This window comes from Centruroides vittatus, unplaced genomic scaffold, assembly GCF_030686945.1.
Source record: "Centruroides vittatus isolate TY-2023 unplaced genomic scaffold, ASM3068694v2 contig_1154, whole genome shotgun sequence".
NCBI lineage: Eukaryota > Metazoa > Arthropoda > Arachnida > Scorpiones > Buthidae > Centruroides > Centruroides vittatus.
In genome coordinates, this window is record NW_027120741.1 from 1,729,803 (window position 1) to 1,748,077 (window position 18,275).

Consider the following 18,275-nt stretch of genomic DNA (forward strand, 5'->3'; position numbering starts at 1 on the left):
CGGTTTGGAACGTTCGGCACATGCCTCTTTCAAATTTGTTCTTTCCACTTTCGCCTGAAGACGACGATCGTAATTTTTCGTCGAAAGTACTTGCAATAAAAAGAAGAATCTACATTAACGCTGAACTCAGTGCTACTTATCAGAAGTATATACAACTTTGGCGTGAGTTAACTTTTATTATTTTCTATAACCTAGGTTATTTAAACCATACAATTTGTGTAAATAAATCAACATGGGTGAACATGTACTAGCAGCCATAATAGTCGCTTGTTCCAGAAATAATTTTAAATTTGAACTTGTAAACCATTCATACAAATGTGTTCAATTTTTTAATGTAGCCTATATATCTGAAGATGTTTGTTATAAACAGATAAAAACATTAGTAAATATTTCTTAATTTCAAGTTGCTGGTTTTGGTATATTGTGTATGTATAAACTCTTGGTTTAATGCATGTGCAAATGACTTATTTCAGGCAAAAATGGCATCATTTATGATGATGATGATGAAACTGGAATGTTAAAAAAATCTAATATCTAGATTATATGGATTGTACAAATGAAGAAATTGGTGGATTATTTCTCCAAGAAAAAATGACTAGGAACAATTGGATGATTATAACTTTCTATATCAATATTTTTTTACCAAAACAGATATTTTTTTCCTTAGCAAAGAAAGCATTTGTTTTTTTTCTGTAATATTGCCATATTTTTGAATCAATTCCAATAAAATGCTCTTTTTCAAATGTGCTAAAATGCTTTCAGATAGATTTGGTTTCTTGCATCATTTTATCCACTGTACTATGTAATTTATCAAAACCAATCACCATATCTACTAGATCTCAACTTATCAACTATTCTCAACCTCAGTCATATAATGAGTAAATAACCTTCAAGTTCAGAAACTCTAGATTAGTAAATATGAAAGTGAATAACTCTTCAATTAACACTCAAGAGCCTTAAAAATCCAGTAATAACACATTTAATAGAAAACAAACATTTCTGACTGTACTGAATAACACTTCATTCTACCGGAGTTGTACTCTTCATCAACTCTTGAAATAATTTAAATTGGTGAATACAGGGATAAGAAGGTCTTTTATCAAGACCATTGTGGGTTCAACTAGGTCCACAAGGGAATGGCCATGCAGTGAGGAATGGGGCCAAACTTCTGGGACTGGCCTCCCATCAAAAACGCCTGTGACTTTTTTACCTCTCTATTTCCAAAGTGATAGGCTAATGCCTTAACCACTTCAGCCATCCAATTAGTCTAACTTTGACATTGCAATACTACAAAAAATTTTGTGCAGGTTAGAAAATACCTAGAATGCAGAGGACAGCAAGCAATGGTCTATCCACACAGTTTGTGCAACACTGACACTGTCAGTGTTGCACAAACTGAATATGGATAATTAATCTAGAGACTGAAGTTTATGCATTGTCCAAATGATGATATTTCAATGTATAAACTATATCTAGACATTAATGTATTGTCATACAGACAACACTGTAATGTCTAGATATAATGTTCTAGATATAGTCTAAAAATTTAATATTATTTATCTACTTTAAATTTAAATTAACTCAAAATTTTTCCTTGACGACTTTCATCTCGGGTATGAGACTGAAAAAATATTTATTAAAAAATAAATTACAAATTATATAATTTCTTCCGAAAGGATAAATAATTTAATAGCGGTTAATAATAATAATGAACTAAGAGCAAAACTTAAATATATGATGCTACTTTTCAGAAGCACTTTTTTTTTAAATATATTTCAAATTTTATTCAAACATATAATAATAATTATAAGTAACAGAAAAATAAAAAAATCTGATAGGAATAATTTTTAAAAAATATCAAAGAAAACAAAAAAATTAATCAACGTGTCCTACACAAATGTTGTAGAAATTAATAAATCGACTGGTTGATTTTTTTTAGAGTTTATTACGGACTAAAAATAGTTTAGGTAGGCGACAATAGCAAGTAGCCGGGCTTATTCTAAATTAAACATTCAACCTTTAACATAATAAATCTTTAAAAGGCCTTCATAACACGAATCTAGGAAATCTTATGGATCAGCACATATTGCTTTATCCGATTTACCATCATATCGTATAATATCCTGTATTATACACATTTTAAGTGGGATTCTTTATAAAAATTAAATTTTCAAACAATTAAACGATAAATTACCGTTAAATTAGATAATATTTATTTTTAGAGAATAAAACTTACCCGAGTTTTATTACACTTAACGAGATATCAAACAAAATCCACGTCGCATGAAAACTAGTAAAAGCACCCCCTAACGTCGGAATCGAGATTATATTCGAAAGGAATTGTGGGAGTGTCAGCCATCTTTACACTAACTCAAGACCTTGGAACTGATTTTGCGTTTAATGGGGTAAAACAAGTAATAAAAGTAGTTGTTTCTTAACCGATTGTCATTGGTATAACGTGTTGTGTTTTAATTATAAATAGTATTAGACTATTTAGACGCCAATGGACGTCATTAATGGATTACGTCATCTACGTCGTCTACCAAATTGACCTTCTGCGTTTGAGTTTGAGCTACATCAACAAAATCGAGGAAACATCAAATGGACTTCTCGAATGGCAACTTTAGAACGACTTTTTTAAGTCTCAGGTGTGTATATCGTTTGCAATTAACACATTTTAACATCAAAGGCTATAAATGCCAATGGTGATTTTTCAATCAAAATTATTACTTTAGTACGTTACAAAATCAATATAAACAACCAATTAATACTCCATATCAATGTGATAAAATAAGTTAGTTATAAATGAATTTTTATTATATAAGTTAAAATTTTCTATTTGTTTAAAATATTTCTTAACTTTACTTTCAAATTTGAAATTGGTTTGAACTTAATTTTTACTTATAAAAATTAAATTTAGAATATAAGTAGAGGTTATTTTAATTTGTACTCATTTTCGTTGTTATGTATATAAAATTCATTTGTTTATATAATTTTATATAGATACATAGGTGGAGGTGTCTCACAAAATAGAATATTAAATGGAAAAGTGTGCTTCAGCATGAAAATTATTGGGAATACTCTATTTTAGATCACAGGTAGTTTATGTTAATAACAATCATAAAGTAATATAAAGTATATTTTTATAAATGTCAAATATTTCAAATCTTCTCTAACTGCACTTACAAATAAATAAATAAACCTTAAAAAACTTTAAAATATAGTCTTTTTATTATGGCATCTAACGTTTTTGGTCAATTAATAGTTCTGTAATTGGTTTCGTTCGGTAAAAAATCAGAATTTTTTCAATTCTTTCCCGAAGAAGGTCAATTAACTGACCAAAAACGTTAGATGCTGTTATAAAAAGGCTGCATTTTAAAGGTTTTTAAGGTTTGTTTAGATATTTCAAATATGTAAATGTCCAAAAATATATTATTTAAAGCTTTTGAAGCAATTTAATTTTTAACATTATCACACGATATTGTTGTTCAAAGTGAATATTAGATGTTAATTTGATATCTAACTTTTATTAATTATTTCAGAAAAATTCTATTTTTGATAAAGTTTATTTTATAGCTGGACTAATTACGATGTCTTTAATGGTAAGAATGCTAGCATTTTCGACCTGGTTAATGGATCGTCCTCGGGCATTGAAAGTCAAAAGTAGGTTGACTTTCCTATTTTTGACTTTTGATGCCTGGGGATGAACTGTGTGGAAAATGTTAGCATTCTTCTAAAAATCCCACTGTTAAAGGTGTGGTAATTAGTTCAGTTAAGTTATTACAGTGGCTAGTATATCATCTTCAGTTCATTTTATATTATTGAAATGTAACTTTTAATAATAATAATAAAAATGATAAGATTATTAATGTTATTTCATTTATATAAAATAATAGTAAACTTATATGAAATTCAAAAGTGAAAATTAATTTATTTCTTTGGTATAAAACACCATCCATTCTAAGACGCACCACAACTTTGAAATCCAATTTTAAGACTGATTTAAGAATTTTTTTACAGAGGAAAAAAAATTTTTAAATAACAAATTTTATAAATTTCTGTTATGGATTTTCATGATTTCTATGCTCTTTTGCATAAATAACAACTGTTTGTTTTTTTAATTGCATTGTGTTAAAGGTAATGTTAAAAAAGAATTTAAATTAAATGCTTGTTACCAGTAAAGTTCATTTAAACTGATATAAGTGTTTAGTAGTACAGTTGAAAATGTTTATTATTGGTGCTTAATGCATTATGAAGTCAAGTAGACTTCATAATGCATAATGCATTCAAATTTACAATCCAAAACAAGAATCAGCTCTCACTGAGATTCTTGTTTTGGATTGTAAATTTGCCATTTCCATAAGATACCATTGGTTATAAGACTTGTTTCTGTTTTGAAAAAATAATGTGTTTAAAAATGCATCTTACAATTGAGCAAATAGCATAACTTTAACTTTTCCAAATTGTTGCATTATTTTTAAAACTTTTTCCAAAATGACTAGTAAGAAACACTGTTATCAAATTAAATTCTGCACACATACAGCATTTTGTGATAAGAAGATTCTCAATTTATTATAAATAGAACAGTTGTTAGCATCAAAATTTATCTTAGTATTAATTAAACATTAGGAATGTTCTTAATTTATTCAATGGTTTTGCATATAAAATCTGAAAGAAATAATTGATATTTTTTAATTCTTTCAAATTTTATATGCAGATAAATTGAACTATTTGTGTCAAAATATAACTTTATTGAATAAATTAAATTACAGTTAAATACCATTAGAAAATTAAGAATGTTTTCTATGAGTTCACTCATTAAATGCCCTTTAAATGAAGTGAAGATTTAAAATATGAAAACCTGTCTTCCCTATTGAGTGATTTTTGCCTCTCAATACTAAAGATAAGCAATATATTATGTGTTAAAAGAACACATACTTTTCTGTTCTGTTATCCATGAATGACACATCATTGATTGTAATCATCACACATGCCATATGACTCAAGGGCAATAGATTAGTTGGACATGATGTGCTTGCATCTATTACAATCAAATTTTCCCTATGACTAACTAACCAGTAAATGTTATTCCATTTTAATTTTTTATTTTTCACAATCATTAAATTATCAATAATTTTTTATTATAGAAAAGTATCTTTATGATTTGAATGCATTGTAGCTTTTATTTTTATAGCATATTTTTAAATTAGCATAAAAATAAATCGTTCATTGACATTTTTTTGCATTTTATAACCCATTAGAAGTCTGTTCCTGCAATTTTCCTGCCTTAAGCTTTTAATCTTTTAAATTAACAAATAGTTTGGCTAATAAATGTTAAGTTAATTTGGAGGAATATGCAAATTATTTCTTTTCCCTTTAACATTGAGTGAGCTGAGGAAAAAAGGGAGAAAACAAAAATGAAGAATTGAATAATACTTTTAAGTGGTTTTTACATTTATCTAATATGGGTATACTGCCTTTTTACTCTTTTATTTCAAATGTGCAAATAAGATTTTTTTTAAGTCAATGATAATTTATTGGAAAGTGAATTTTATTTTTGATAAAATTTGTTTGTTAACATTGTAGTTATTATTATTTACTTGTTGGAGATAATTTGTTTTGCTGATTTGCAAGGCTTTAACATTTTAGTTGTAAGGTTAACATATTGAATTTATCTGAAATGAAGATGATTGCAAGCATATAAAAATGCTATGTGCAGTTAGTCTCTTATAATTAAATGTTTAATACATAAAAAGAGACTTATTTATGTCTATTTTGTTATCCATTTTGGTATATTTTTCTTTAGGTGTAGCTTGTAAGTAGTTGGTATAACAAAACAGATCTATTAAAATCTATTTTGTTATCCATAGTAACAAATTTTCTTTTAGATCTTATGTGTGTCTGATTTGTTACATCATCTGTTTAGATGATGTAACAAATCAGACATATGAATGTCTATTTTGCTGTTTATTTTGATAACTACTTCCTTGGGATGAGTGTGCAAATAGCTGAGATAGCAAAATAGACATGGTAACATGTTGTGTTATCCATTTTAATAAATTATCTGTAAGGAAAAGTGAGTAAACACATGATATGATAAAACAGACATATTAACATCTGTTTTGTTAATCATTTTGTTACCTTTCAGAATTAGCATGTTAGTAGATGGAATAAGAAAATAGACTACTTGCTATCTATTTTGTTATCCAATTTGGCAATTCTTCTAAACTTGTTTAATTTGAACTGTGTGTTTCCCCCTTTTTTCAAAATACACTGCCAAAAATTCCATGATGTGTTTTTTTTTTTTTTTTTTTTTATATTCCAAAAAACAAAATCCTTTTCCGAAGTGACCAATGGAGCAAACACTTTAAAGAGCTTTTCTCCTGTAAATGCAGCTGGTCAATGAAAGCAGCATTGAGTGCAAGTCATTGGCCTTCACATCTTATTGCTTGAGGAACAGTTGCAACTTTGTCCTGTTGCTTATATATAACGAAGATAATTAGTGTTCTTGATGAGCACTCTTTATACAATGTTTACACCTTATATTAATGAAAGCATTAAACATATTTTTGGAGAACTCCAAAAGATGGACTTATTAGGAGGTGTATTTAGTAGGGAGGTCACCTATTAGCCTAAATTAACTACATTAATATTTTAAAATTAAAAGTATTGTACAAGTATTTACAAATTACTTTAAAAATGAATAACGAACCTACTGGAACTGGTATAATAAAGAGAAAACAACACCTTTCTTAAATTCCAGCAAAAGTTTAACTATATAAAAACGTTTTCAACTGATTTCATCAGTCTTCTTCAGTTACTCGAACAAAAAAACAAAAAGAACGAACCAAATTCAAATTTACAAAATCACGAGAATGGAAAGAATTCTCGTGATTGCGCAGACTATGCAAAAACGATGTACCGATAAACGGTAAAGAATGCAAATTCTTGACAAAAAAATGCAGATTCTTGACAAACTATATATAATATCACAATCTTACGTTATCCAATGAACGATTTCCAAGCAGACGATAGCCCATCTGCGTCCCTGTGGTTGATGCAATGGGATGTTAATTGTGCCCTATATATTTCTAATTTCTCCAAGTGTCTAACGGCCTGTTTAGATCTAGTGGCTTTTATGATGGAAGCACTATCCCAGTGTACCGTGATCTCCTGTTGCTTAGCAAATGCTGCTAGGACTGTGCTGTCAACTGTCCTCTTAACTGATTGCTTATGCTCTTTTATTCTTTGCTGTAAACCACGCAAGGTGGCCCCAATGTACACTAGATCGGATTTAAAACGTTGGTCCCTGATTGGAATTGAGTACACTCCTGTTAGCTCATTTGGTTTCTCTTTCCTCTTATCATTCCTTAACAGACGGTATACTGTCGGGTTGCGCCTATATATTATGCGTAAGTTCCTTTCTTTGGATACCTTCTTAACAATACTTTTAATAAACGGAATATAGTCCATGACCACTGTTTTTTTCTGTTCAGTTCTGTGTTGTTGATGTTTACGTCTCTGTATATCCGTAATTAGACGGTTCACTACCCTTCTCTGATACCCAAACTGTGTTGCTACGCTTCTTACGTACTCCAACTCCTTGTACGTGTCGCAAATACTTGAGCAATGTGTGTAAGCTCGTTGTATCCATGCTCGTAAAGCCGCTAATTTAAACTGTTCAGGATCCACGGAGTTTCTGGGTATGATGCTAGGTTGATATACCGGTTTCCTGAAGATATCCGTCTGTATCTCCCCATCCTTACATGTGATCGTCAAGTCCAAGAAGTTAACCCTAAAGTCACTCTCTTGGTCCAACTCCAATGTGAGTCCGTAGGGGTTGCTGTTGATTGCATCAAGAAAGCGACGGGTATTGCGATCATTATGCCATATGATGAATATGTCATCAACATATCTGGTATAGAAAACTATGTCTTCTTGGAATGAAGGTAATATATTGCATTCTAGGTTTCGTAGGACCAATTCACAGAGCATCGCTGATATGGGACTACCCATCGGGACTCCCCTTCCTTGCATGTATGTTTTCCCTTGAAATTCAAAGAAAGAAGAATGACAGATGAGATCAGCTAATTCCAAAATTTGCCTTTTGTATTTGAATGAATTCACGATGTTGTTAAACAAGAAGTCCCTTAAGGCGCAGAAGCACGGAGGGAGTTTTATCGAGGGATACAAGGCCTTAAAGTCCATAACCGTCATGTGTTCCCTGTCCTTAAGCATAATTTCATTCATTCTATGTACGAGTTGCAAGGAGTCTTTGATGCAATAAGGGTAATCCTGGATCTTATCCCGAATAAATCTGACAAGCTGCTTTTCTAGTGCAAACGTGGGTGCATTACATTTTTCCACGACGGGTCTTATCTGATAGCCTGGTTTTGCATTTGCCAAGACGCACAAACCAGGCTATCAGATAAGACCCGTCGTGGAAAAATGTAATGCACCCACGTTTGCACTAGAAAAGCAGCTTGTCAGATTTATTCGGGATAAGATCCAGGATTACCCTTATTGCATCAAAGACTCCTTGCAACTCGTACATAGAATGAATGAAATTATGCTTAAGGACAGGGAACACATGACGGTTATGGACTTTAAGGCCTTGTATCCCTCGATAAAACTCCCTCCGTGCTTCTGCGCCTTAAGGGACTTCTTGTTTAACAACATCGTGAATTCATTCAAATACAAAAAGCAAATTTTGGAATTAGCTGATCTCATCTGTCATTCTTCTTTCTTTGAATTTCAAAGGAAAACATACATGCAAGGAAGGGGAGTCCCGATGGGTAGTCCCATATCAGCGATGCTCTGTGAATTGGTCCTACGAAACCTAGAATGCAATATATTACCTTCATTCCAAGAAGACATAGTTTTCTATACCAGATATGTTGATGACATATTCATCATATGGCATAATGATCGCAATACCCGTCGCTTTCTTGATGCAATCAACAGCAACCCCTACGGACTCACATTGGAGTTGGACCAAGAGAGTGACTTTAGGGTTAACTTCTTGGACTTGACGATCACATGTAAGGATGGGGAGATACAGACGGATATCTTCAGGAAACCGGTATATCAACCTAGCATCATACCCAGAAACTCCGTGGATCCTGAACAGTTTAAATTAGCGGCTTTACGAGCATGGATACAACGAGCTTACACACATTGCTCAAGTATTTGCGACACGTACAAGGAGTTGGAGTACGTAAGAAGCGTAGCAACACAGTTTGGGTATCAGAGAAGGGTAGTGAACCGTCTAATTACGGATATACAGAGACGTAAACATCAACAACACAGAACTGAACAGAAAAAAACAGTGGTCATGGACTATATTCCGTTTATTAAAAGTATTGTTAAGAAGGTATCCAAAGAAAGGAACTTACGCATAATATATAGGCGCAACCCGACAGTATACCGTCTGTTAAGGAATGATAAGAGGAAAGAGAAACCAAATGAGCTAACAGGAGTGTACTCAATTCCAATCAGGGACCAACGTTTTAAATCCGATCTAGTGTACATTGGGGCCACCTTGCGTGGTTTACAGCAAAGAATAAAAGAGCATAAGCAATCAGTTAAGAGGACAGTTGACAGCACAGTCCTAGCAGCATTTGCTAAGCAACAGGAGATCACGGTACACTGGGATAGTGCTTCCATCATAAAAGCCACTAGATCTAAACAGGCCGTTAGACATTTGGAGAAATTAGAAATATATAGGGCACAATTAACATCCCATTGCATCAACCACAGGGACGCAGATGGGCTATCGTCTGCTTGGAAATCGTTCATTGGATAACGTAAGATTGTGATATTATATATAGTTTGTCAAGAATCTGCATTTTTTTGTCAAGAATTTGCATTCTTTACCGTTTATCGGTACATCGTTTTTGCATAGTCTGCGCAATCACGAGAATTCTTTCCATTCTCGTGATTTTGTAAATTTGAATTTGGTTCGTTCTTTTTGTTTTTTTGTTCGAGTAACTGAAGAAGACTGATGAAATCAGTTGAAAACGTTTTTATATAGTTAAACTTTTGCTGGAATTTAAGAAAGGTGTTGTTTTTTTCTTTACAAATTACTTTAAAACCAAGTTGCAGAACTAGATGTTTTTTTTAATAATTTGTACTGTAAGTTTAAATAAGTAACAAACCAAAAATGCTGTACAGTTGTTTATTAATAAATGTTGAAGTCGACACTGAAAAGAATTGTTAACATTATTTTTAAAAAATCCAGCAATGAGTTACATTATTTTCCCTGCTATTATGAAATTTTATTTAAAAAATAATTTTTATATTATTAATCATAAATAAAATTGTATTTAGCATCATCTGTTATGAGATTTTGTTATAAAAAATTTTATATTGTTAATAATTATAAAATGGGCAATAAGTTTAATTTTGAGGATAGGGATGAGTTTTATAAAAAAAAAAAAAATTATAAATGTTAATAACAAGTAAAATCTTCATTAAGTCTGATCCCCTTTGAGATATGACACATGACCCCGTTCTATCTCTCCCCAATCAACCTTTAACCACCAAAATTTAATAACATCGATGCTTCTTACATAAAGTTAGCATGCTGAATTTTGTTTCTTACTCTTTACCCTTCCCAAGCTATTAAATGAAAGATGCCAACACACACACACACACACACACCACACACACACACACACACACACACACACACACACACACACACATCTATGAAATTATTTTTCCTTTTCTTTGACATTTTTAGACATCTCAAAATGTGGAGATTTGCAAAAACCCTAGAATCAACTTTGACACAATTCCAACTTTCCCTTGTTATGTATACATGACAACTGAAAAATATTTAAAACATAATTTTAGTGTACCAAACTTAAATTACAATAAGTACCAGTACAAGTATATACAATATAATACAGAAAAAAAATTGTTTAAAAATTAAAAAAAACAGATGCATAATTTACGAATAAGGCAGTTACAATATGTACAGATTTTTAAAAAATTTTATGCATTTGCTTTTTATTTGCATTTAACAGAAATAAATCAAATGCAACCTTAGCAGCTGCAATAGTTTTAGAAGTTTGTCTGTTCCATGAGCACATATCTTGATCTTTTTGAATGCATTTGTAAGTTTTGCTTTGGAAGGAACAGGAACAAGTTCATCTATGTCAATGTTATAATTGCTCATTATCATTTGATGCCTCAGTTTCATAGTGAACTGGCTTCTGGAGAGCTTGATTTTTGGCAAGAAATTCAGTTACCAAATCATCAATTTTTACTAATTCTTGGCACATCAGTAGCTCATCTTCAATAAAATCAGAGGTTGACGAGTGACCTTTCAGCTGATGAATCAGTTCGGCCAATTGTCATCTGTATCAAAATCATCAGATGTCAAATTGTTAGCATCTGAAAAGCTGTTGTGTACTTCAATAACTTTCTTAAAGCAATTCATAATTACAGTGCAATCCACGTTTTCTCAAGCAGTCAGAATGAATTGAATAGCATACCAAGTGTCACTTTCTTTGTAATATCTTAAGCAGTTCTTGAATTACTTTTAACAGAAATTTGAGCATCAGTTTTCAATATTTGCTTTTGAAGTCCCAGACCAATGGTTAAATAAATGCTGTTGTATTTGCTGTCAGGAATACCACTTTGGCATTAGGCAAATGAAGATGATGATACAAGAAGTGTTATCCAGAAGCAGAAGAATTTCTCAATTTTGTTAAAGTATTTGCTCATTAACTATTTTTAACTAGTTTTTGAAAATTGCAGACATCATCCACACTTATTTTCTGTATAGTTTTTTAGAAATAACAAAGGTGATTCACTGTATCCCTTAAAATGTTTTGGATTCATTACTTTGCAAAGTAACAAAAGGTTTCAGTTTTTCTCCTGTAGACTTAACAGAGAAGAACTACTACTTTTTCTTTCCTTGGCTTTTTATACTACTAAAGCAAAAACCTTGTTAGTAATTCTCAAAACAATAAACCTGCTTCATTAGCATTAAAAATATTGTTTTTATTATACTCCTGAATAATTGTTGGTAATTTTTTCTTCCATGCATGCAACCCTTTCATGTCTACACTTCTTGATTCACCAGAGATGATTTTGTGTGAGGTGTCATATTGTTTCTTGTATTTCTCTAATTATCCATTAGAAACTAAAGTCTGTTAAATTCAAACTTTTCCAAATGTCATAGCTTGTTCTTTAATCATTGTTTCAGAAATAGGGATGCCTTGTTTGCCTTGATATCAAACCATTCATACACAAGTTTGTTCAGTTCTTCATTTGCTGATGTTCAAACACTACTTGATGTTGGGTTTCCTAAGTTGTAAGATTTCTTCTCATTTGTTTTTGATGTAGTTTACTGTATAACAGCTTTTGAGTCATTTATTTGGCAGTTTGTCAATGAAAAATTTCATTATCTAGTTTTTGCAAAATTTTGGTTTTCTGCTACAATGTCAACTTTGATGATGGCAATGATGATAATATGATAAGATTGTAAATTAAGATTGCTTTACCAACATAAACAGTGAACAATATATGTACAATACTAGTTGTATAACTCAGTTTCCAAAGTTACACAATGCAAAAAATAGAAATTAAAATAGCAGTTCATTACTGAATGAAGAGTGAAAGGCAATTAGTATATGTAGTCAAAGCAAAGCAAAAAGAAATTACCATTGGAATGTAATCAAGAGAACTTTACTATTCTAAGAATTCCAGAAGAGACCATTCTAAGAATGTAAGCTTTCTTTCAATTAACAAAAATTGTTTTACAAATTTTTATATTTACATCAGTTTTTACAATTCTTCATCATGTATTGCAGTAAAAATATTTTAAAAAACTGATATACTGTACTGTACATGTAATACTACAGTACATATATAGTTCTGCATGTAAAATTTGTTAAAATAATTGTATTGTACATGTTCTGTGTATGTAGAATATTGCACTGTTATGTGTACAGTACTGTACTTTCAGTTTAATTTACTTTAACCAAAATTTCTGTTTATATAAGGTTTGTATCCTTTTTTAATCTTCATGCATGTTGATTAATTTAATGACCTGAATGTATTTGTTAGAGAAGTGTTTTTGGCTCATGGGCCTTTTCTACCTGGACTCGTAGTGGAGATGTACTCAAACTTTTTGACAGAAGTCAACAGAAGAGTTATCAAATTAGTACACTGTTTCCATTTCACTGAAAAGGACATCAAGAAAATTAGGCTGCAGAAAAAATGGTTTTATTCAAAGATTATACAAAAAGAAATTAATCAAGGTAGTATTTCTCATCCTAGGACAAGTATTTGACCAGCTTTTGAATGCTTTGCTTTAAAGAAAGGTAGCGTCTTAAAAGCAAAGAAGTCATTCATCTCTCTCTCTCTTTTGCAGCATATGATTATTAAGATGATCTTACAGGTATCAAAACAGTTAAAAATCTGATGGGGCAGTCAGACAAATATGGTGGATGATCAGCAGATTTCTAGCCCAGTTGTTGCCAATGATGGATCATCCTACTGTTATGTGGTTTAATGCTATTTTGATGGAAGAAAACTCCCTTCCAGTTAACCAATGATGTCAAATCTCTGCTTTAGCCTTACATCCAGGTTATCAAGCTTACTTGATAACCTGGATGTAGGGCTGAAGCAGAGATCACAATAACTGTTACTGTCAATTGTTTTTTTTCAACAGCATGTAGTGAATTTTATGGTTTGTATTTACTATGAACAAATCAACTTTATTGTTTTCATTAGTTCTTACTTTGAGGCAGTAAAATTAACTAAGATAATTGCTGTTTGTTTTCAAACTGGTTAATTAATTACAAATGTAATACTTAAATTGTTATTTGTAATACTTAAATGTTGTTATTTTTTGCTCAGTTTTCATGCTTCTGTGCTGTGGATCCCAGAACCTGCTGCATGCTATTAAAAATCACCAAATGCCAAGCATGACATATTGTGTCATAGTTTGTTGATCACTGGAATATATATGTTCCACTTGAGTTCTTTTGAACAAAGAATGGCCTACATAGACTGAACTCCATGCATGTCTTTTGTTAACTGAGGTTTTGATTATACAAGGCATTTTCAGTCCACATTAATTTGGGTAATCAAGAGTCTAATATATACTTAGAAATGGCATGGCTAGAGCTAGAAGAAATTAACATTGGCAGAAATATATAAGATTTCTTTAATTAATCAAAATGGAATGGATTTGAATACTTTGGGGTTATATGACAAACTGTGTGGCAGAGTAATGTAACAGCAACCTTACAAATGGAAGATTTGCAACCAGCTTAAAAGGAGACAGAAAATAAAAATATGGTAATCAAGTGAGAAAGGCATAAATGTTAGAAAATTGACCAGTCATGATAATCATATTACAGTGGAGACCCTATATATCTTAGGGAGAAATTTAAATAGAAATATATGGAACAAAAGAGATAGGCTCCCTTCTCGTAGCATGGAAATGAATTTCATCCAGAAAAAATATATATAGTACAAAGAATATTCAAATTAAACTGAGACTTTTGCTATCACATGCAAAATAAATAATACAATGCCAATTTACAAGAAGACAGTAAATGTGTTCTTTTAGTAGTAGTTGGTTTTCTGCTATGAGATATTCAAAATGGCAACCAAAATAGCTAATTCATGTGTGGAACAATGCATCATAATTAATTCATTGTTAAAGAAGCCATTAAACTGTTACTAGTGACTTAGATGATTTCAAGTACAGTACAGTAATGAGATTAAAATGAGAGTAAAACATTCAAATGGTACAAATGATTTAAGGAAGGCTGCACTTTTGTATGTGATGATCCCAGCCATGTTGGTTCTTCACTATTATCTGTAGTTCTCTGAACATTCAATATTTAGAGCATCTGATCCTTAATAATTGGCAAATAACAATCTGTGAAGTTGCAGCATAGATAAATCTTTTTCAGGTGATGTATACACAATCATTAATAATCACTTGCACTTTAGAAGATAGTAAACAGTTATACCTTTTACAAGCTGGACTGCTCTGTAATATTGAACACATTACAAAAAACCCCTTATTAAGAACTATAAATTAATTAAAAACACCTTAGAAATTTAATTTTTCTTAAATTTGTAGTATGAGAACTCAAATGTTGTAGTTCTCTTAGTTTCTTGTTGCTGGTCAGAACTTAAACTTAAATTTTTGTGGTATGTTTAGATAAACATACATTGTCTTAAGACAACATTTTTCTTTCAACTGGAACTAAGATATTGCAATTGTGTATTTGCTCTGTAGAAACATTTTGGACATAAAAGGCCAGGATTTCCTTGCATAAATCCTCATGTGTGATAAAACTTGGGTATACCATACATGCTGAAAACAAATTGAGCATCAAAACAGTGAACTCAGTCTGTTGTTTCACCTCCACCCAAGAAAATTTGAGCAACTGCATCTGTGGACAAAGTGATAATAAGTTTGTTTTGGGACAGGAATGGCATTATCCATGTTGATTTACTGTCCCATGGTGCTTCCGTCAACAATGTCTATTACTATTAATTTATACAAGATATTCATAAGCTTCTATAGATGTTCAAGATTGATTAGTCTAGATGTGTCTCATTTGCAGACAGTGCACAACACCATACTGCTTACATCACTGCTTCCAAGTTATAGGAACCTAGCTAGTAGACATTACCACATCTTTCTTACAGCCCTGATTTTGGTCCCAATGATTAACTCTTGTTTAGCTCATTAAAGGTGCTCATTAAATTAGCTCATTAAATTCTCTAGAAAGACTGCTTACATTTTAGCCATGAATGAGGAGATGCAAGAAGCAGTTCTGTTACAGCTTTGACATAATGATAAATCTTTCTATTATGACAGAATTCAAACATTTGTGAAATGTTAGAGAAGTGCATGCATTTAGTCCAAGATTATATCAAGAAATAAATGCTAGTTTTACTCCTGTTACAGCTCTCTGTAAATTCTGATTAACAAAAAAATACTTTACCAAAATAATTGTAAAATTTTGTTTTAGTTTATTATTTATAACTAAATACTATTAGTAATGATTTTTGTCTAATAATATCTATTTTGTATAGAGTTATTTTTAAGCTATTGTTGCCATAGTCAATTATTTGAAGTGACGATACATTTGGCGTCCATATAACATAACTTGATCATTCTTGTTCAGTTTGTTAACTTGCAAATTAACAAATTGGACAAGAATTAAAAGAAACATTTTTGCAGTCTTTTAAATATTCTTTTACAATCACTGGAACACAATCAACACTGGCAGAAAAGTTTTTCTATTTTTGCATAAACCTTCAATGTTGTATACTTGTACATTTTTTAAATAAAAAAAGATATTTAATCTGTTTGCAAAATAATATAGGCTTAATATTATTTTTTGAAAATAGAATTTAATAAGTAGATGATAAATATATTTAATTTGATATTTTTTAATTACTTTTATAGTTGAAATATTTTTTGAAAATATTACCCATTTAAAAACTCTAAATACATAATAGCCAGTTTGAATGTCGATATTTTCAATTATGCTTGTAAGATTATAAATAGTCTAATGTTATAGACAGTGCTTGCACAATAACTCATTATACTTATGTTATATTTTGAAAACAATATTGTTAACAATGTTCAGTCATTCTCAATCACTCTTATTGCCTTAAGATCATCATCATTTCATAAATTTCCTTACTTTAGTGAACATATGTCCTTTGAAATCTTAAATTATAAAATTTAAATCAAACTTATAAATATTTGTCTTTTCCAATACAGTCTCTTCAACCTTAAAATTCCCGGTACATAAGACGACAGTTAACACATAAACTAACGTTTTCGATCCTCCACCGAGGTCTTCGTCAGGTTCGTTGATCATGGAATGCGAAAAGAATCGAACGCTTTCGAAATTCAAAAAAAAAGCGTTCGATTCTTTTCGCATTCCATGATCAACGAACCTGACGAAGACCTCGGTGGAGGATCGAAAACGTTAGTTTATGTGTTAACTGTCGTCTTATGTACCGGGAATTTTAAGGTTGAAGAGACTGTATTGGAATTTATTTGTACCGGTAATCACGGGTGAAGATTGTCTTTCTATTTGTCTTTTATCAATTTACTTATCATATTTAATATAGTTTATATTTTCTACCTTGTGTATCATGAAATAATATATAATGCACTATCTTCATAATTTATTTTTATTATTTGAAGAATCCTTGGAAACATTAAAATAGTTTATGAATTATTTAATAAGTCTTTTAGCATTAGAAAATCAAAATCCCTTCTTAGTTTCCATGTTTTATAAAGTGATGTCAACATTTTGCTACACTTAATTGGCTCTGTTATAAGTAAACTGCTACCCCAATTGACTATTGATGTTATTTCATAACTTAAGCTTACGACAGGAGACTACTTATATTTTTAATGTTGTGACTGTTTATAAGACTATAACAAAACATTTTGTGACAGAAAGTACCAATGTACAAACTTGCTAATGATGAGAAACCAAGCTTAAATATAACAGTTTCAGTAGTACAAGATCTAAATTTTAAATTTTCTTAATCAAAGAGGCTGTCCATAAATTACATCCATATTTTTTTGAAATTTTTATCTCCCCCTCTTGTCCAGTTTGTCCAAATTTCTGTAACTCCCTCTTCTCTTTAGACATTCAACAAAACTTAACTGTCCTTAAAACCTTTATCACTTTGTGAATGATAGATACCACAAGTAGAAACAAAACATACAAGAAATTCTAAATACCGAACCTGTTACCGGTGTAATTTGCGTGAAAAAATCTTCTTTCCACAAACGTTTTCGAGCTTTCCAAACAGCTCTTCTTCAGGTAGAGAAAAAAGGTTCCGACGAAATACTTCGAAAAAAGACGAAAAAAGAACGTAGACATTTAAATAAAAACGGAATCTAAAAATAGAATGCAGATGTTTAAACAAAAATTACGGAACTCGCATATCAAATGAACATTAAGGTGGACATGCGCATTCATGCGCCGATGTTGCTATTTATAGATCGTTGTTTATGAGGGCCTGCCACGCTATAGAAAGATTAATCTCATCCTTCCGATTTATACATGTGGTCCGATGGTTAGCCTTACAGATGGATATAGCTTCCCGCCATTTTAGATGGGAATTCAAATACAATTGAATCTATGTCTCAAACATGTTTATCTTGAAATTTATTTTTCCTCTACATTTCGTGCCTAAATTCATTATATTTTCCATGCGTATCTCAGATAATTTTCTCTCATAACCCTTATCACAAA

The 18,275-nt window shown here is 31.0% G+C and overlaps 3 protein-coding genes across 4 annotated transcripts in view; 2 read left to right on the forward strand and 1 right to left on the reverse strand.

Moving 5' to 3' along the window:
* The first annotated feature begins 2,315 nt into the window (after positions 1-2,315).
* LOC136979067 (uncharacterized) overlaps positions 2,316-18,275 on the forward strand; it is an 83,423-nt gene continuing 67,463 nt past the window's right edge. Inside the window, exons 1-3 of one of the 2 annotated variants that reach the window (XM_067274971.1) lie at positions 2,316-2,405; positions 2,483-2,648; positions 3,004-3,098. The gene's annotated coding sequence lies outside the window, so the exon portion shown is untranslated. Of the gene's footprint in view, positions 2,649-3,003; positions 3,099-18,275 lie in introns of both variants that reach the window. The other variant, XM_067274980.1, reaches the window with a different exon arrangement.
* LOC136978650 (uncharacterized) lies at positions 7,003-8,250 on the reverse strand. Its single transcript, XM_067274393.1, has one exon. The coding sequence runs from the start codon at positions 8,248-8,250 to the stop codon at positions 7,003-7,005; it is 1,248 nt and encodes a 415-aa protein (XP_067130494.1).
* On the forward strand, positions 8,558-9,805 carry LOC136978661 (uncharacterized). Its single transcript, XM_067274401.1, has one exon. The coding sequence runs from the start codon at positions 8,558-8,560 to the stop codon at positions 9,803-9,805; it is 1,248 nt and encodes a 415-aa protein (XP_067130502.1).

Excerpts from the sequence above, each read along its gene's own strand:
- LOC136978650 (XM_067274393.1), bottom strand. The coding sequence starts at position 8,250 with ATGAATGAAATTATGCTTAAGGACAGGGAACACATGACGGTTATGGAC.
- LOC136978661 (XM_067274401.1), top strand. The coding sequence starts at position 8,558 with ATGAATGAAATTATGCTTAAGGACAGGGAACACATGACGGTTATGGAC.